Below are 18,082 nucleotides of genomic sequence, written 5' to 3'. Positions count from 1 at the left end.
CATACCAATAGACTAAAGCAGTAATAATACACATGTATAAAAGCACCAAGCATAGAACATATAAAAAAGTTATAAGAATCACACAGTACATAATGCTAATACCTTAAAACATATTAAACAAAAGTAAAATTTTTGTCCATTATTAGTTTTGACTTTGTGGTTTAGGTTTAAAAACATGCAAATCAGTTAAATCAAAAAAAAATTTAAAACCAACTATATTAACACACTATGGTTTATAAACTCAAATTTGATTACTCAGACTAACAATAAAAAAGCTTATTCAGTTTGATATTAATTGTATAATTATGTAAATGAGTTTACTTAATAAATTTAACACTTGTTGTTCTTAAAGTAACATTTTCTGTATTTTAAATACGTTTTAGGTAGACTTCACTTTCTTTAGTGAAGTGCTTAAAAGATGTATTAATTCAAGAAAGCTTTTGAGTAATACTCACAAAAATGTGGAAATAAATACACTGCACATAATATTTATTTTCAAGGAAGGTAATGAAATTAACTTTAAGTAAAATGTTTCATTTACTTATTTCAAATCATACCTTCTGCACAACAAAAACTTCATATACACCACATAGTCCCACAACTGTTATTCCTTGCTCTTTAGAAAGTGTAGCCACTACCACAAAAATTACACACTCTAGAAGTGAAGACCAATCTGTGAATTTGAGAGTATTTATGAATATGAATAATAAAAGCAATGAGTATTAGTTGGTTATACTTTTAAAAACTTGATATATAAAAGAGAAAGTTTAAAAATGCTGTCAAAAATATGAAATGCTTGTCATTAAGAAGTAATGACATGGCTTTTAAAATACTAAGAACTTACGAGTGAAAATAAATAATAATGTAAAACAATATGTGAACCATGCTATATACAGTGAAATTACATATGTGTTTTGTTAAATACCAGATGCAACTATTAAAAGTAATATTACATGTCCATAATCAAATAATATTTTCTAAATCAATAATCACATATATTCAGAGGTACAACAAATTACAATAAAACCCAAGTATATCCATTTAATATATAGATAACCTTTATGTAATAATATTTAATACTTTAGCTTAATTTGCAGCATTCCTCATTCTCTGAATTTAAAATATTAAAACATACTTTAAAGGTAGCACTAAAGTTTGTGTTATGAATTCAATTTGTTTGTTTAGAAATTCTTGCACTAATCTACACAAAAGGTACTTTCTACATATATAGCCATCTATGACTTTGAACTAAAAAACTGGAAGGAAGGAAGCTGGTCAACAGCACTCACTGCTAGTTCTGAAAAATAATTAATAATGTGTGACTGACTGAGTAGTGGGAGCCAACCATAACTCACTGTCCCAAAATGTGAAGCATGTTTATATGGAAACAGACATAACCCAAAATTCTCAGTAACAATTCAAACACACTAATCACTAGCCTACATCCAGTCTCAAATTACTGAAATGGGTTACCTTGTTATAACTGATGAATGGTAACATCAGGTTTACCCATGTATTTGTTTTAACTATATTAAATTGCTTTTCATGTTGGTAACAGTTATATTATTCTCTGTCGTATAATATAATTTTACTTGTAACTTTAGTATAATTTATTACCATTTCTAATGGAAGGCTGAGAGTTTTTAAACTAATTTTTTCTTACTTTCAAAATTGTTCATGCTTCAAATAGTTTGTTAATTATTGACTATTGGTTACAACAGGGGTTCCCAACCTTTTGGCACTCGCGACCCCTTACCTAAAAGTTTGAAACCCATGTGACCCCATACATGATAGGGCTTACTATCAGCAGCTTAATTTTTCTGTTATTTTCTGTGAAGGAGAGGAAAAGAAACATCTAAAAAAATATTTAAAAATTCTGTAATTATTTATTAGCAAATTAAATCACATTGGTCCAACCTGAATTCACAAAAAGAACATATATTTCTTAAAATAATATTAACATAGGTTTGAACAGCAATCCAACCCAGCTAGTGAGATGCCTGATGTTGCATTTCAGCAGCAAGCTTTGAAATTCGTGGCCGAACGTTTGTTAGAGCCAGTCTCATGTCATTTCCAACATCCAATCTGTTCCTATTCTTTGTTTTTATATTGACAAGAGTGGAAAATCCTGCCTCACACAAGTAGGTAGAAGCAAATGGAACAAGGACACGTAAAGCTATCATGCTGACTTTGGAGTATGACTGATACATAGCGCACCAGAACTGAGTCACGAATTTCACCTTGAAGAGATCACGAGCTGAAGAGCTCTGGATCGTTCCTTAGATCCAGAAATTCATCTTGGATATAATCTGGAATGCTGGATACATCAAGTTCAGTACAAAATGGGTTCCTTTCCAGGGCCTCCTGTTCCTGTGATAGCTCAGGGAAGTAACGCTCGACTTCCTTTTCTAGAGACTGAAGATGTTCGGTAATCTCATCCTTGAGGAACTGATCCAGTTGGATCTGAGACTCATCCGTCATTCCACAAAGTTTTTCAAACATAGCGATGCTTCCAAGATTGGTTTTCCGACGCCAGTTCTGCAGTTTGGAAACAAAGGCCCGAAGACTATCTTGAAAAAGGAGAACATGTGTTTCCCTTCCTTGAAGCTTCAAATTGAGCTTGTTCAGCTGGTCAAAAATGTCGGCTAGGTACGCAACCCTTTTATTCCATGCTTCATCTTCGAAGTGAGCTACAAGATCTTTTCTTTCTTGAGTCTCCAGGAATAGCTTTATTTCATCTTTCATTTCAAAGACACGATTAATAACGTTTCCTTTCGACAACCAACGTACTGCTGTGTAGAAGAGAAGGACTTCGTGGTCAGCATTCATGTCTTTGTATAGTTCTTTGAATAGGCGAGTGTTGAGTGCTTGAGTCTTCACATAATTTACAATTTTGATTACAGATTCAAGCACTTCCTGCAGAGAGGCAGGGAGAGTCTTACTGGCGAGAGCATATCGGTGAATCATGCAGTGGATGCCCTTTGCTTGAGGTGCTAGCTTCTTCACTCTCGACTGGAATCCTGATTTCGATCCCAGCATAGCCGGTGCCCCATCCGTACAAACCCCACACACGTTTTCCCATTGAAGATCTTCGTCTTGAAAAAAAGTTGAAACGTTTTGCTTTGCACCAAAACAATAAAAATGTAAGAGCATGAAAAGGTAATTGATGAAATAATTAATGTTATCCCAAGCTACTTCTAACAAGGCTACGCGACTCCCCTGCCAAGGCTTTGCGACCCCTAGGGGGTCATGACCCACCGGTTGGGACCCTAGGTTACAAGGTCCCTCCGTAAGACACGAATCAATACAAAAAATGAAAAACAAATACGAATACTATAAAAATTACAATTAATTACATTAATTTCTGTTTAGTTGCACCATGTATTTTACTGATTTCACTCAATTTTTTTAATCTCTGCAAAAAAAAAAAAATTAACAGGTATAAACATGCACATAACCAGTTTGATAAAATATGTAGATACTATTGGTAGTGAATGGTATAAAAGCAAGTTGATAATTTGAAGTTTACAAAATACCTGTGTGTTGTGGCTTTCTTGTAGCTTTTATGTACGAAGAAAAAGCAAGAAGGAAGAACACAGAAGACAGGATCTCTGCCCTTCCCACCACTCCAGTAACCTATATAAAAAAGTAGAGTAATAGTTATTTATATATGAATACAAGGTGAAAATATTAATAAAGTGATTTTTACTTTAATGCAAACCAAAAGTTATCAATAAATGAATTATGGATGATATTTCAAAATGAGTTTCACAGAACATTTGTAAAAGAAAAGGTAATAATATAGTAAGTAGTGTGGTTTAAGACTTTCTGATAAATATGTATCTTTCATTCTAAAAGTTCTTTCCATTACTTCCACTATATATCAAATATGAAAGTGTTTGTAATTATAGAGTTGCTCAATTAAGATAAGGTACCTGTACAATCATTAAGTCAAAAGTTACTTTATTAATTTTAACTTCCTTTGTCTTATGCACGTACCCATTGCATAATAATTTAATAAAATATATAACTCATAAGTTATATATATATATATAGATGAATAAGCTCTCATATTTGTTACAAGCTATTTCAAAATACTTATTACATGAAATTGTTTTAACATAGCTGCAGTTTATTTTAACCAACACATAATAGATAATACATTTCAACAAGTATTTCACACACTTACTGCTTCAGTGTGAATGGGATGGACAGCAAAGAGAATGGATGCAACAAGGCTAACACTCTCTGACAAGAATAGATGGGTAATTCTGGAAATAAGAAATACATCCAAGCTAAAAACATACAAGTATTTTTAATGTGGTGTTTCGAGGTTGAACTTTTCAATATTCTCACTCAATGATAATAGCAACTTATAGTTCATACCCATGGCACAATGAAATAAGATAATTAGAATGCTGTAAACTGCACAAGTTCAAGTGAAACATATACATTTATTAAAGACTATGGTTACAATTACTCTATATTAACAGGTAGATCTAATAATTACGTTAAAATTGTGTCATATAAATAAATGAGCACAGTCCTGTATTATGAATATAGTAGAAATAGTCACTAAGATAAAGCAGTATACCATAAAACTAAAATTTAGAAATATTTTTAGTTCTTAAACAATAAAACAAACTTTAAACTTGTTAAAATTTAGGTCAGTACCACATCCATATTTTTGTTGTCAATGCTAATTTCATGTGATTCAAAACTATGAGCATTTTCTACTTTTAAGCTTTGCCTGAAACCTGGTTCAGTTCTTATTTCACCAAAATATTGAGTAGTTTACATTGTATAGCTAAATAAAGTCTAACTGTGAAATATAAAATATATACACTGAAAATCCAAATTATTCAGTTAGTTTGCATAAGAAATCAACATACCGAACTTCACATTTCTTCTAAACTACTTCTTGTTGTCAGAATATCATATTAAAAAAATGTTTGAAAATACTTTATTTTTCTTATTTTTAGTTTCTTTATTCAAAACCCATTTCCTATATAATCAATATTACAGTAATAAATTAAGCAGTAGTATATCTGATAAACATAATAAGGAAAATGGTAAGAAATATTTAAATGTCATAGAAAAAATATTATTATTTGAAGTTTTCATTATTTTATAGGAATATGAATTATGACAACAGTATTTAAACCATTTCCAAAATACTGATTCGGACTAACATTTTTATAACAATAAACATATGTGTAAAAAGTCCAAATAACATTTAGTCATGGTCAGCATCTATATTTACAGCCCAAGTAACACTAAGTTACAGGAAGCAAATATACTTAAAACCAAATATCATCTTTCAGTCAAAGAGACCAAATTTATGCACAGTCACAGCAATGTTCAGTCGTAGAGAGCAAATATATTTATTTACAACCAAAGTCACATTCAGACACATACAGCTAATATATTTACAGCCAGAGTAACATTAAGTCACAGAGAGCAAAGATATTTACAGCCAAAGTAGTTTTCAGTCACACATAGCAAATATATTTATTGCCATGTTATATTATGTCACTGAAAGCAAATACATTTACAATTAAAGTAGCGTTTTCTTACAGAGAATACACGTATTTAAAGCTAGTATAAAATTATTTAAAATTTCTGTTACTTTTTGTTTATGGCCATATGTTTTCAAAACCAACAATATTTGTTTTTGTTATGAAATATATCAAAATAATAATGTAGGCACAGCAAATATAGATATATTTGTAGTTACAAGTTAATAATAAACTAAAAATCAAACTATAAACATATCTATAATGACAAAATTAGCATTTTAATCTTTCCAAATGTCTTTCTAAAAACTTAACATAAAAATGGTGATAATGAAGAGAAATTGCATTGATGTGATAAACATATGCTCTTGTACTTTTACAAACAATTATGATTTAATTCACAATGTATGTATTTTTCACAAGAGATATTGCTAGTGAGTAGATCCTTAGTACAAAATACATTGGTAGATTTATTTAACATAGACATTTAAATGCAGTTTCATGAACTACAATCAAGTATAACTGAATACATAAATATTTTGGAAATCTGATTATCCTATAAAAAAACCTCTATTTATATATGTGTATTTCAAGGTAAAAGGTTACTTGTACTTCAAGTTTCACATCAGCTGTATTGATCTTCATACACTTTAGAAATAATAGTATTTCACAATGTTCTTGTTATACACCTACAAATAACTAAATTGCCATATACGAAAACTAGATATATTATTCATAAACTTACCTAAAATAAAGGAAACACACATAAATATGTAGAACAACATTTACTAAATGGTAACTCATAGGTTCCAGTTCACTTAACATATAGTTAAGCCTAAATGTTAGGACACACAGAGGTCTGTAGGACTTGTGGCTGTGTTCCTATAGGTTAATGAAAAAGAAGTATTAACATGGCATATAAAAAATTCTGAAATATATATTTCAATAAATTAGAAACAACAGTATGTTAGAAAAAAGCATTAATAATATACACACAGGGTTTCTATACCTTAACTGTAACTGGGTTATGGTGAAATAGAAAACAACAGGTTTCAATGGTAAATTCTGATTTCTACAACAGCTCTTGTAAGTTGTTTAAATATTAGATATTTAATTACAGTAGAATACAAAGAAAATACTGTAAACTAATATTTCATTTTCTATAGGTTGAAACAACTGAAATAAGAACCTCAATGAGATCAATAATTCCTATGGATTCTCAATACTTACTCTCATTAAGTTTCATAAAAGTAAAACGTATACCTAAGAAACAAATGCTAAATATATTTATCACTAATGAAATAAGCACATAACTAAATATCTGAACAAAATACTTTACTAATGCCTGTTATCTAAATAAAGGTTTTTTTATTATTTTAATTTACTATTCAATCCTTTGTTTATAATAAATTGAGAACTATTATCATCATTAATATTTAGTTAGTCAAAAGCAACGTACATTTGATCACAAACATTATTTGAAGAATAGCTTTATGTTACTTTTCCTTTATTCTGGATAAAGCTTTATATATTTTTGAAAAAAGAAGAAAAGTTAATGACAATAAAAGTTTATTACAAATGATTCCAATAGATGGCAGACTGTTAGCAGAATTAAGATAAGTATTGCAAGACATTTGGAGACATTGATCAAATATGGAAACAAATTTAAAGGTAAATTTTTAAGTAGTCGAGATAAACATATTCCTTATAGAAAAAAATGGTGGTTGCATGTAAAAATTCAGGTGTTGCTCACAAAGGATATAATACATACAGCTACAGAAAAGCATCACAAATTTAAGAACTTTAAACTGATTGGTATAACAGGATATTTAAAAAATAATAAAATAACAAGGAAGTTGGTCAAACAGGAAATTAGAACATTAGGAACGTTGGTTGAAAATATAATAATTAACAGTAAAGACTTATTTAAATACACCAAATGTAAATAAAATTTCAGAATGTAAGGCTTTCCAGGGGTGATAAAGGAAGTCTCATATATCATAATTATAAGATGGCTGAGTTATGAAATTCTGCCTTTTCTTCAGTTTTTACTAATGAAAATTTAAGCAATATCTTTCATCTTGAACAACTGATATAAGGAAATAAAATCGAACAAGATAATTGCATTAATTCAGAGCTTGTTAAGAAACTCTGGAAAGTTTAAAGAACGATAAGGCTTTTGAGCCAGGTAATATTTCCCAAGGGTTTTAATAAGGTTAAGGATTGAATATGTGAGCCACTTGCGTAATTTTGAGCTGATTAAGAACAAATTGAGGAGTTTAAAGAACAATAAGACTCCTGGGCGAAATAACATTTCCCAAGGGTTTGGGGCACGTACCATAGGATTGGAAGTTAACTAATGTTGCTAATAGATTGCTAATAGGATAGAAGAAAGAAGAGAATTGTTATAAATGGAATTCTGTTAAAGTGGACTAATGTTACAAGTGAGGTACCTCATGACTCAGTCGTAGAACTTTTGCTCATTTTTAATTAAATCAGTTACTTAAATTTGCGATTGATATTATGGTCTTGAGTGTTGTTGGCTATGAAGGGAATACTGCTGAATTACAAAATGATTTAGGTCATTTAATGAGTTGGGCAAATAAATGCTACGTGGGTTTTATATATACTAAATGTACAGTAATGCATGCGATTTCTGATAACTTGAATTATAATTTGGATGGAAATAGTCTTATGAAAGAAAGGATCTTGGTGTAAGGTTGATCAATCTCTTAAGCCATCCAAGGAATGTGCTATTGCTAGTGGTCGGGCAAATAGGATTTTTGTCTACAGAAACATTGAATAGAAGTCTGAAGCGATTATAGTTTTATTGTACATGTCGCTGGCTAGGTCACATTTGGAGAATTGTATTTAGCCGTGGGCTCCTTACCTTAGAAAGGATTGTTTGAATGTTTCAGAGGAATAAAACTAGAATGGTGCCTGAGATGGAGGGGTTGTCATATGATGAGAAATGAAGTTGCTTAAAATTGTTTTATACTGAAGAAAAATTAGTTAGAGATGATTCAATTGAAGTGTTTAAGATTGTAAAGGATAGTGATTGTGTTGATGCATCCTCTTGTTTCATAAGTAATGGGAAATGATAGGAAACACAAATAAAAATTTTGGCAAGGTAGGAAACATCTTCAGTAAGACAGACTTATTTTTCTAATAGATTGATTGGTTTCTGAAATGGGTTGCCTTCGGATGTTGTAGTTAAGAGAAACCTTGATAAGTAAATTAATAAGGGTTGGCTTTAAGATTTTATTTTTAACTTTCTTAATTTAGAGGATGAAACAGCCGAGATGGACTAATAGGTTTTTGTTTGCTTTAAACATATTGTTTAAATTTTCAAAGAACTATCTCTTAGTTCCATCAAAACCCATTTAAAAATTAAACTGAACTTAAAGAACAAGTCTAATAACATATTAAAATTCTAGTGGCTATTTTATCTTTAAATCAGTTATAACAGATGTTCTTGTTAGTGATTACACTGATTAACAAAGATTTCGTCCCTCATAAAAAACAAAAGCTTTATCAAATATAAAAAAAATACTGAAGAAAATATAATTAGTTTGTGTGTGTGTTTTCTTATACCAAAGCTACATCGGGTTATCTGCTGTGTTCACCTAAGGGAATCCAACCCTTTGATCTTAGTATTATAAATCCGTAAGCTTACCGCTGTCCCAATGTGGACTTGTTTTTTGTTGTTGTTGGCATCACATACATTTTTCAAGATTATATACATTCACACATACACAAACACAGACATTATTAAAGGGCTTATAGGTTGCTTAATTCGTATACTTAATCCATGTACAATATTAACATTATAGCCAATAAAAAAAATGTGAAATATTATATAAATTTGTCAAATAATTAATGGTCTTCTAGGAATATACATTGTGTTCAGAAAAAGACGCTCTAGTTTAAATTCGTTAAATTTACTGAATTCACTCTTACCACACGTACTTGTGTACTTTAAAATTAAATGTACTCACCTAACTGCTTTATTTGAGCTTTATTTCAATATAATCAATAAATTGTTTGTCAAAAGGCTGTTTTGCTTACTATTTTACTTCCATATGATCATTATTACCCAAACATTTGTTTTATGGGGATCTAAGTATGATAAAAGCAATAACTTTCATTCAGGTTAGAAGACGCATCAAACTTCATAGTGTCTGTTGTAAGTGAAAAATTTGTAACCAGTATTATTGTAATGAACAATAAGTTTAGAACTAACATATTTTGTTTCTTGTTTTAAAATCAAAATTGATTAGGATTGATGGATGCCATGCCCAATATTGGAACACAAGCGTCCGTATTGAGGTATGGTGCGGTAGAGAATATACGATATGCATATTTACAGCTTGGTTTGTTTTGTTTTGAATTTCGCAAAAAGCTGCACGAGAGCTATCCGTGCTAGCCGTCCCTAGTTTAGCAGTGTAAGGCTAGAGGGTAGGCAGCTGATCATCACCAGCCACCGCCAACTCTTGCGCTACTCTTTTACCAACAAATAGTGGGATTGACCGTAAATATAACGCCTCTACGGCTAAAAGGGCGAGCATCTTTGGTGTGACGGGGATTCGAACCAGCTTGGGATGAACAGTGTGTTTTCACAATCATATTTTCACACAGTTTTAAATCACTACCTCTGTTTGTCAGAAAAGTTACGAATAATTTTAATGTGCGTTTTATTTGTTACATCTGTTTCTTTTGTCGTGTAAGTAAAGCACGTATGAATATATATACATATGATATATTATAATCATTTTTAATTTTATATAGATCCTACATAAAAATAACGCCATTTTGTATCACATCTACATTCTTAATCGCTGTTGTAAAGTTATGAATAATGTTAATATTAACAATATTTAATCCCCTGTTTTATATTTGTATATATATATATATATATATATATATATATATATATATATAAAACTGTTAGCTTGGAATAAAAATATTTTAGATTTTGCATTCGATAATGATAATCTCATAATGAACGTAAAGCTTTTATCATTCTTTCTTTATGTTAAATCCTGCGCATACCAGATAACACAGTATGACTTTTCTCTAACATACGCAAGTGAGCGTGTATTAAATACTTTGACATTAAATGAACAAATACTATTCAACATTAAATTTATAAAGTTAACTGTTTTCTGCTGCGTATTCTTTTTAAAGTTATTTCTATCTGTGGTAGATTAATCAGTAAAAATACTTAAAGAGTAAAAAACGGTTATTTTTAGCCAGATCGTTCATATATTGTTTTCTGAAAACAATCACTAACTTACAAACTTTAACATTTGTGATGTTAGAAAAAACACTCTACCACCCAAGTGCTTTAGAAAATTAGAACATTCTTATTTTTGTTTGTCCAAGTTTGGACTAGAAGAAGAAAGGTCCACATTTTGAAAGTGCTCAAGTTATAGGGTATTTATTCATCTCTTAGAAGCCTTAAAGAGCACTTAAGACAACAGTGTTTAAACTAATAATTTGATATAGCGTGTCATTGAAACGTTGATACTTTAATATAGAAACCTAAGATTGAAGAGGCATTCTTTGTGGACAATTATTATAGTTGTTGTTTAAAAGAATCTACAGTTTTAATGTATAAAATTAATTTTTCAAACTGAATATCTCACATGACCTTTAGAGTTTCAGAGCGTAGAGATGAGTCAAATTAATTATTTTCGTCGTTGTTTGCTTTCATGCATGTTGCACAGTTCTAAATCAAGTTTCGGAGAATGCAAGTTTTCTAAATTACTATCTTAGGCTTAGCAATAAGTGTGTGAGTTTTGAACTATTTTATTACAAGTTTTATCATTTTAGAAAGTATAATATATGCTATTAGGCGTTGTTAATTTATATCTGTTAAAACTGGAGTTTGCCGTTGATCATACGAAGAATTACTACTACCAGTGACTGATAATCCATGAAATGCGATAGCCTAAAAGTGTTTCACAGATGATACTACCATGTCATATATCTAAATTCAGTTTTTTATTATTTCAGAATTTTTTAGCAAAGCTATACAAAGAACAAATTATACACAATAGTCCCTAATTTTGAACTGACGACAGATACGATGGAAGGCAGCTGCAGCTTTTGGCTACTTCTGTCTGATAAAAAAATGGCTTTTAGTTGACACTAATACAGTGCACCTACGACCTTAAAATGAGAAACGTATTTTTGTGGACGACCAGAGGCGTCACATTTGTCACTGGATTTACATTCTAGGCACTTAACCGTTTTGGTACGTCTGGCCATAATAATAAAATTTAAGATCGCTGAAGACGATATGTTTTAATCGAAAGCCAAAATAAACTTAGCTAAGCGCTTGAATATCATTTAAATAATATCTGAATCACGTGGTCATAAAACTTTATTAATTACATTGTTTTTTCAAAGTAAATGGTAAAACCATTTAAGGACCTTTCGGAGATAACTAGTGCTACTGATAAAACAAACCAATTCCTGTCAGACTATCGTACTATCTTATTTTACCCAATCATGTTTATGGCTTCTACATTTTCCTTTGTGAATACTTCCACTTAATGTGACTTTGAAGATCAGCACGATTCTATCACAGAAAGAGCTTTCAACCTATATAATCTCGTGATAATTCTCCAGAATACAATAGATTAAACTGTTGTTTGGTTCTGGTTTTATCTTGAACATGATTATGGTATCGTGGGGCTCAGAAACTAGTGTTATGGGATTCTGTAGTCTGAAGAATTGTGAACACAAGTAGAAAATGAAGTATTAAGGAGGCTTTGGGAAATCCTCACAACAATCTTCATCTCGATAGTGCGTTTCAGTTGTGATAAACCAAACGAGAGATGTGTTGATATGTAAGGAAGTCTATAAAGTACAGGGACGACTTAAGACCGACAAGCATTTTCTACAGGTTTTGAAGAAATGAGAGCGAACTTTCCTAACAAAAAAATCCAACAAAAAACAACAGTCTTCTGCTTACAAAATTTGTTACACTTAGATTAAAAAGAATTAGGTCATCTAATCGTGACACTTAAATAAAGCTTGCTTGTTTGTTTGCTTTATGAATTTCGCGCAAAGCTAGATCAAGGTTATCTGTGCTATCCGTCCCTAATTTAGCAGTGTACGGGAAAGCAGCTAGTCATTACCACCCACCGTCAACTCTTAGGCTACTTTTATACTAACGGCTTCGAACCCACGACCCTTATATTAAAAGCCGAGTGCCCAAACCACCTGGCCATGCCGAATCTGAAAATAAAGCTGTGGATGCCTTATGTTTCTTTTAAACAATACAGTGTAACACTCTGTAGCATACAAAACAAAAATGTTTTACCAGCAAATTTTATTTCTTTTTCCTGGATTATATTACTTCATGAGTCCAGGTGAAGCTACCAAGTATTATCTGCATATAATTATCCCTAATTTCGAACCAATAAACTCGAAAAAAGGAAAATGGTCAATAGCATTCGTTGTTAATTGTAGTTTGTTCGAATAACGGAGTTTGGTGTCGAACTAATTTAGCGCACTTGCAGTTCCAAAATTGCGAAACGCATTTTTACAGCAGCGTGTCGTGAACCACAAGTTCTCTACTACACCATGTCAAACGTATATAATCTAAGCCTATTAAGAAAACGTTTAATCAAGGGAGTTGTGGTACAAAAATCTATAATCAGTTTGCCCACATCGTGATAAGTGTATATAATTATCTTAACGGGTGACTAATGACTTCATGAATTCAATGTCTTTGCAATTTTCACAACTTTGATTCTTGAATTTGCATTATCATAAACACATAAAAACGTACAAGCAGTTTATGATCCTTGTATTGGCCCTGTGTGGAGTTTAATAGCATACGACTGGTGTTTTTGTGTTTTACAGGTAACAAGCTGTGGTGCCTGTCGTTTGTCCGGGCAATGAATTGAAAAAAACACACCAAAAAACAGTGGTGTGGGTGCTACGATAAATAACAAAAATATCCTAACTTTCCCATGCAAGTGTTCACCAGTGTAACAGCGGCAAGTCTTTGGATTTACAACACTAGAATCAGGGGGTCAATTCCACTTAGTAGCTAATTACACAAATCTACTGATATAAAAGCTGAGGTAACCGTTCTTTGTCCTTCTTATGGACTTTCAAAAATGTGAGATGGATGGCATGATAGGTAACAGAAAAATCCTAACTTTCACATATTTTATTTATAAGATAACTTATTACTACAGTATTCATTATTATCTCACGAAAAGTTTCGTATAAGCTTTAAGAACTCATTATGTATATACTTAAAACATGGTATACACTGTACGATAATCAGAGTAACTTTGTAGGAAAAGGTTGCTTTCTATTACCCGTTTTAACACCTAACAGCTCTTAATGTCCTTCCAGTGTTTAATAACAGACAGCCATTTCTCTCAGAAGTGTCTTACAGGTCGAAGGCGAGAGGTCACAGATTAATGTATTTTGTTTTCCACAATAAATGGAATCAGTTTTTTTATGAAATATTCTTTAGAAGTGATGAAGAGTGGATGGCTTAGAACTCTCCTGTAGCTCCTGCACCCAAGAAACAATGTTAACTGTTAAAGGTAGTCCACTTCCTAATAATTAAAATATGTATGGCTACAAAATGTACGGCCTTTTCATTTATTTTTGTCAAGCCAACCTTAGAAGTCTTATCGGGAAGAGAATAGCACCATTCTTCATATGGTGATTGTTGAAGTAGAAACTTCAGCTGTGTTTATGTTTTATTGCAATATTGGAAGGCACTTTTGTCATTGTCTTCCAATATAGTACTCTGATATATATATATATGTACATAGGACGTTTGTGTGCCACACCCCATACTGTGTTTATGTTGTATGATTAAACATTGAATAAAGTTCTTTTCCGTGTAAGAACGTGACGCCACTGTAAATGTAGTTAAAGCTAACTTACGTTAAACATAATGAATGCTCAATAACAACGATAATGGAGGAGTTGTGAACTTCCCTATTAACATGTCCATTATTCAAACCTATCGTTCCACAATGTTTGGTTGAGATTGGCCCGGTGGCATAGGAGTAGTTAGACAACGGACAGACAGACACAGATTTTGTGCTTCATATAAGACGACCCATTATTTTTCTATATAATTAATTTCCTTAAATATTATTAATGTTTAAAATTATTTTGTTTGTTGTTTATTTATTGTACGGATTAAGGATTGCCAATTCCTTTAAGATGGCCCGGCATGACTTAATGTTTATGATGCTCGACTCGCAAACTGAAGGTCGTGGCTTCGAATTCCTTTCCCACCAAACATCCTCGCTCTTTCAGTGGTTATGATGTAACGGTCAACCCTACTATTCGTTGGTAAAAGGGTGGCCCAAGCGTTGGCGGTGAGCAGTTATGACTAGCTGCCTTTCCTTTAGTCTTACACTGCTAAATTATGGATTACTAGAGCAGTTAGTCTTTGTGTAGCTTTGCGCCAAATTTCGAAACAAATCAAACCAAACCTAGTGCGATAATACTAACATTACAACATAAAACATTATTAACACTATGATATTCGGTTCATGATCTGATATATTTCTGCTGTACTAATTTATTGTATCATATATTTCCAGGCAACTTGTTATACAGAATGTGTAATGCATAATGAACGTTTTTATTTTCTTTAGTTCTTATGGGGGTCTTATACGAAAGTTCTAGTGATCTAGGTTCTGAACGATGTTGTGGAAAAAAAGGCAGATATGCATTTTTAAAAGCTACACGAAATAAATTTTGATAAGAGAATGTTAAATGATTCCTATTATTGAACAAACGAACCAAAAAATTACTTTCTCGGGAGACGTAATGCATTGAAACATCTTTTGCGCTAGTGAGGTAATATTGTCTTGCATATACAAATAACACAGATTCTTACAAAAGTAGACAAGACAACCTTTCACTCATATAAGCCAAGAAAAACTCCTGCATGTATAACATAACACAGATACACACTCCTGCATTGAGGAACGAAGATAACCTCTAGCATAAGTGAGCAACGACGCACATCTGCACATATAAGATAGGACATATTCATGCACTGACGAACCAAATAAAACTTCGCTCAGGCTCGAATAGCCTCCAGATATGAGATAGGTCACATTCCTGCACCAGTGGAAAAAATTTAACTTTTTGAAGATTTGAGCTGAAACAAACTTGTGAAATAAAAACAAACTGCTGCACAATTAAGATAAGATAAATTATCATTCATGTTGAACCAACATTAATTTTTGTTCAGGTTGAACAAATTTGAATTATTGTTTAAGCTAGCCAAAATAAACTCCAACACAGATTTAAAAAAAAATTCCTGTTTGCTCTTTTTCAGGGTGATGATATGTTTCTATATGCGTATAAAATAACAGATTAATGTGTAGTAATATAAAATCTATCAAAAGAGACCCAATCCAAGTCCTTGTTTAACTGAAACAAATCGAGTTCTTCAAGTATGAAATAGAAAATAATAATAATAGGCAAGTCAAGATAAGCAAAAATATAAACTGATACACTACCGGTATTTCTCAGCTTAATGAAAACCAGCTTTAACATTCTATTTCACAAACATTTCACTCAACAGGTCTACATAGTTTATCTTTATTATTATTATATTTAAAAGTTGTCTATTAGTCTGGTAATGCTGTATAGCAGTGAAGCCTAAAACAAAGCGATTTGAAACGACTGTAATTATATAAAAATTTTTTAAACACGATTGGTGTCGTAATATTGTTTAATCACACGAGTTCATATCTAAATTATTTTAAAGAACGATTGTGAAAAAATAGATATAAACAAAAGAAATATAATATGAAAAGATGAGCAAACGTCCGACAAATAACATGAAAAAACAGCCAGTATTAAAGCAAATAATAAGAAATGTAAAAGAGAAAATTAGGTAGATTCACAAACATGATTCAGGTGTACGTTATTCTGTTAATCAGTGCTTACTTAAAAATTTTAAAAGTCACAGATTTTAAACAAATTTACATGAAAAGAGAGACCTTTCATTCTAAATAAAAATATTTTATGTCGGGAATTTGTAATGCTTTCTTGTTTCTCTTCAGTTAATTTGTGTACAGCTGCAGCTTATAAAAAATTTGTATTGAAAAAGGTCTTCTAAAGTTTTAATGGATGAACCTTCGTGTCATGCCAAAAATATCCCCGTACACGCAATATTATATTTAAACTTAAGAGTATTAAAGAAATTTAAATCACTATGATTTCCTATACAACACAGACTACGTTTAGAAAGATATGCAACACAAGAATGTATAAAATAATACATTTGAAAACATAATCTAAAAAGAATGGAATAATTTTTTTCTCGTTTATAGAATCTTACGCTTTAACGTTTTCGTTTTGTACGTTATTTTGCGATTTTTTCATTAAAATTCTCCCGGTTTTATGGAACTTTCTTTGTTTGAATCGGTCATACATACATTACCTATGTTTTCATTTCCTATGCTTTAAAGTATATGTTCCAAACTCAGTTTTTCCAATTCCATTTCAGTATCGTTTCTTTACGAGTTATTGATAACTAGGTTCACAATGACACCTGGTGTATGTTTCATGTATTATTCAATTTTTTCTCCCGTATACAATGCCCAGATCCTTTATTAGCAATTCAAATTTCTTGCGTCACGTTTGATATGGGCTTTCATATTAGATTTTTAACTGAATTTCTCTCTTTGTACTACATTCCAGAATATTTGGTTTTCGTGCCTGTGTATCCAAGACCACAGGGTCTCAGAATACTTAGAAGATAATGTATTTATAGAACTGTCGTTGGTACAAGTCATTTGTAGTCAGCGTTGTTTTAAATCTAAATTTTCAGGTTAATTTGAAAAAATTAAAATATTCATATAAATAACAACAATAAAACTTAACAAACAAACAAACTAAAAAGTACAAATGTGGTATGTATATGAATTTGTTTCTGATATTCGCTCAAAGTTACACAAATGATATCTGTGCTAGCCGTCCTTAATTTTGAGCTCATAAACAACAGCTAGACAGTAAATCCATATCCTACTCTTAGGCTATTCAAACAGAAAAGTGGGATTTGACCACTACTCTTACTACGCACTCAGAACCCTAAAATGCATAGTACATGAAACAGTAACGAGACATGAGCGTTGGGCCCTCAACTTCATAGTCCGGTACGTTAACCCAAGCCAGACCCGATTGAATGTAAGAAGAAGCTATATTTATTTGAAAATAATATCCAATAATTAACGTTACATGGCGTGTAATCCTCTTATATTGTCAAAAAATTACATTGTGTAAAAACTGACAACAGCAACGTAACCCTTAACAGTCATGTACACTATTTTTTAAAAATTCGTTACACTGTCCTTTAGTTTCGAAAACTGTTACGTTTTCGCTGTTCAACATTGATAGTCATATATTGAAAACATCAACATTAATTTAAGCATTTAATAACCAGAGGTTTATTAGTTCTTACTAAAAGCACTAAAAGAAAACTACGTATATTAGATGCGTTTTAAAATAAACATTTCCAACTTATTACTCAAAGTAATAAACATTGTAAA

The 18,082-nt window shown here is 31.3% G+C and overlaps 1 protein-coding gene across 4 annotated transcripts in view; it reads right to left on the bottom strand.

Annotated features, from left to right (window-relative positions):
- LOC143226037 (protein O-mannosyl-transferase Tmtc3-like) overlaps positions 1-18,082 on the bottom strand; it is an 87,161-nt gene that overhangs the window by 37,531 nt on the left and 31,548 nt on the right. For all 4 annotated transcript variants that reach the window (XR_013014254.1, XM_076456433.1, XM_076456434.1 and 1 more), the window contains 4 exons: positions 6,262-6,398; positions 4,190-4,271; positions 3,537-3,636; positions 558-673 (listed from right to left, as the gene is read on the bottom strand). Coding sequence is in view for 3 of the 4 variants with exons in the window: in XM_076456433.1 (XP_076312548.1) it covers positions 558-673; positions 3,537-3,636; positions 4,190-4,271; positions 6,262-6,398 (435 nt within the window). In the remaining variant the exon portion in view is untranslated. The remainder of the gene's footprint in view (positions 1-557; positions 674-3,536; positions 3,637-4,189; positions 4,272-6,261; positions 6,399-18,082) is intronic.

Source organism: Tachypleus tridentatus, chromosome 9, assembly GCF_004210375.1.
Source record: "Tachypleus tridentatus isolate NWPU-2018 chromosome 9, ASM421037v1, whole genome shotgun sequence".
Classification (NCBI taxonomy): domain Eukaryota; kingdom Metazoa; phylum Arthropoda; class Merostomata; order Xiphosura; family Limulidae; genus Tachypleus; species Tachypleus tridentatus.
Note: the sequence above shows the minus strand (reverse complement) of the source record. Positions and strands in the feature narration are given on the sequence as shown.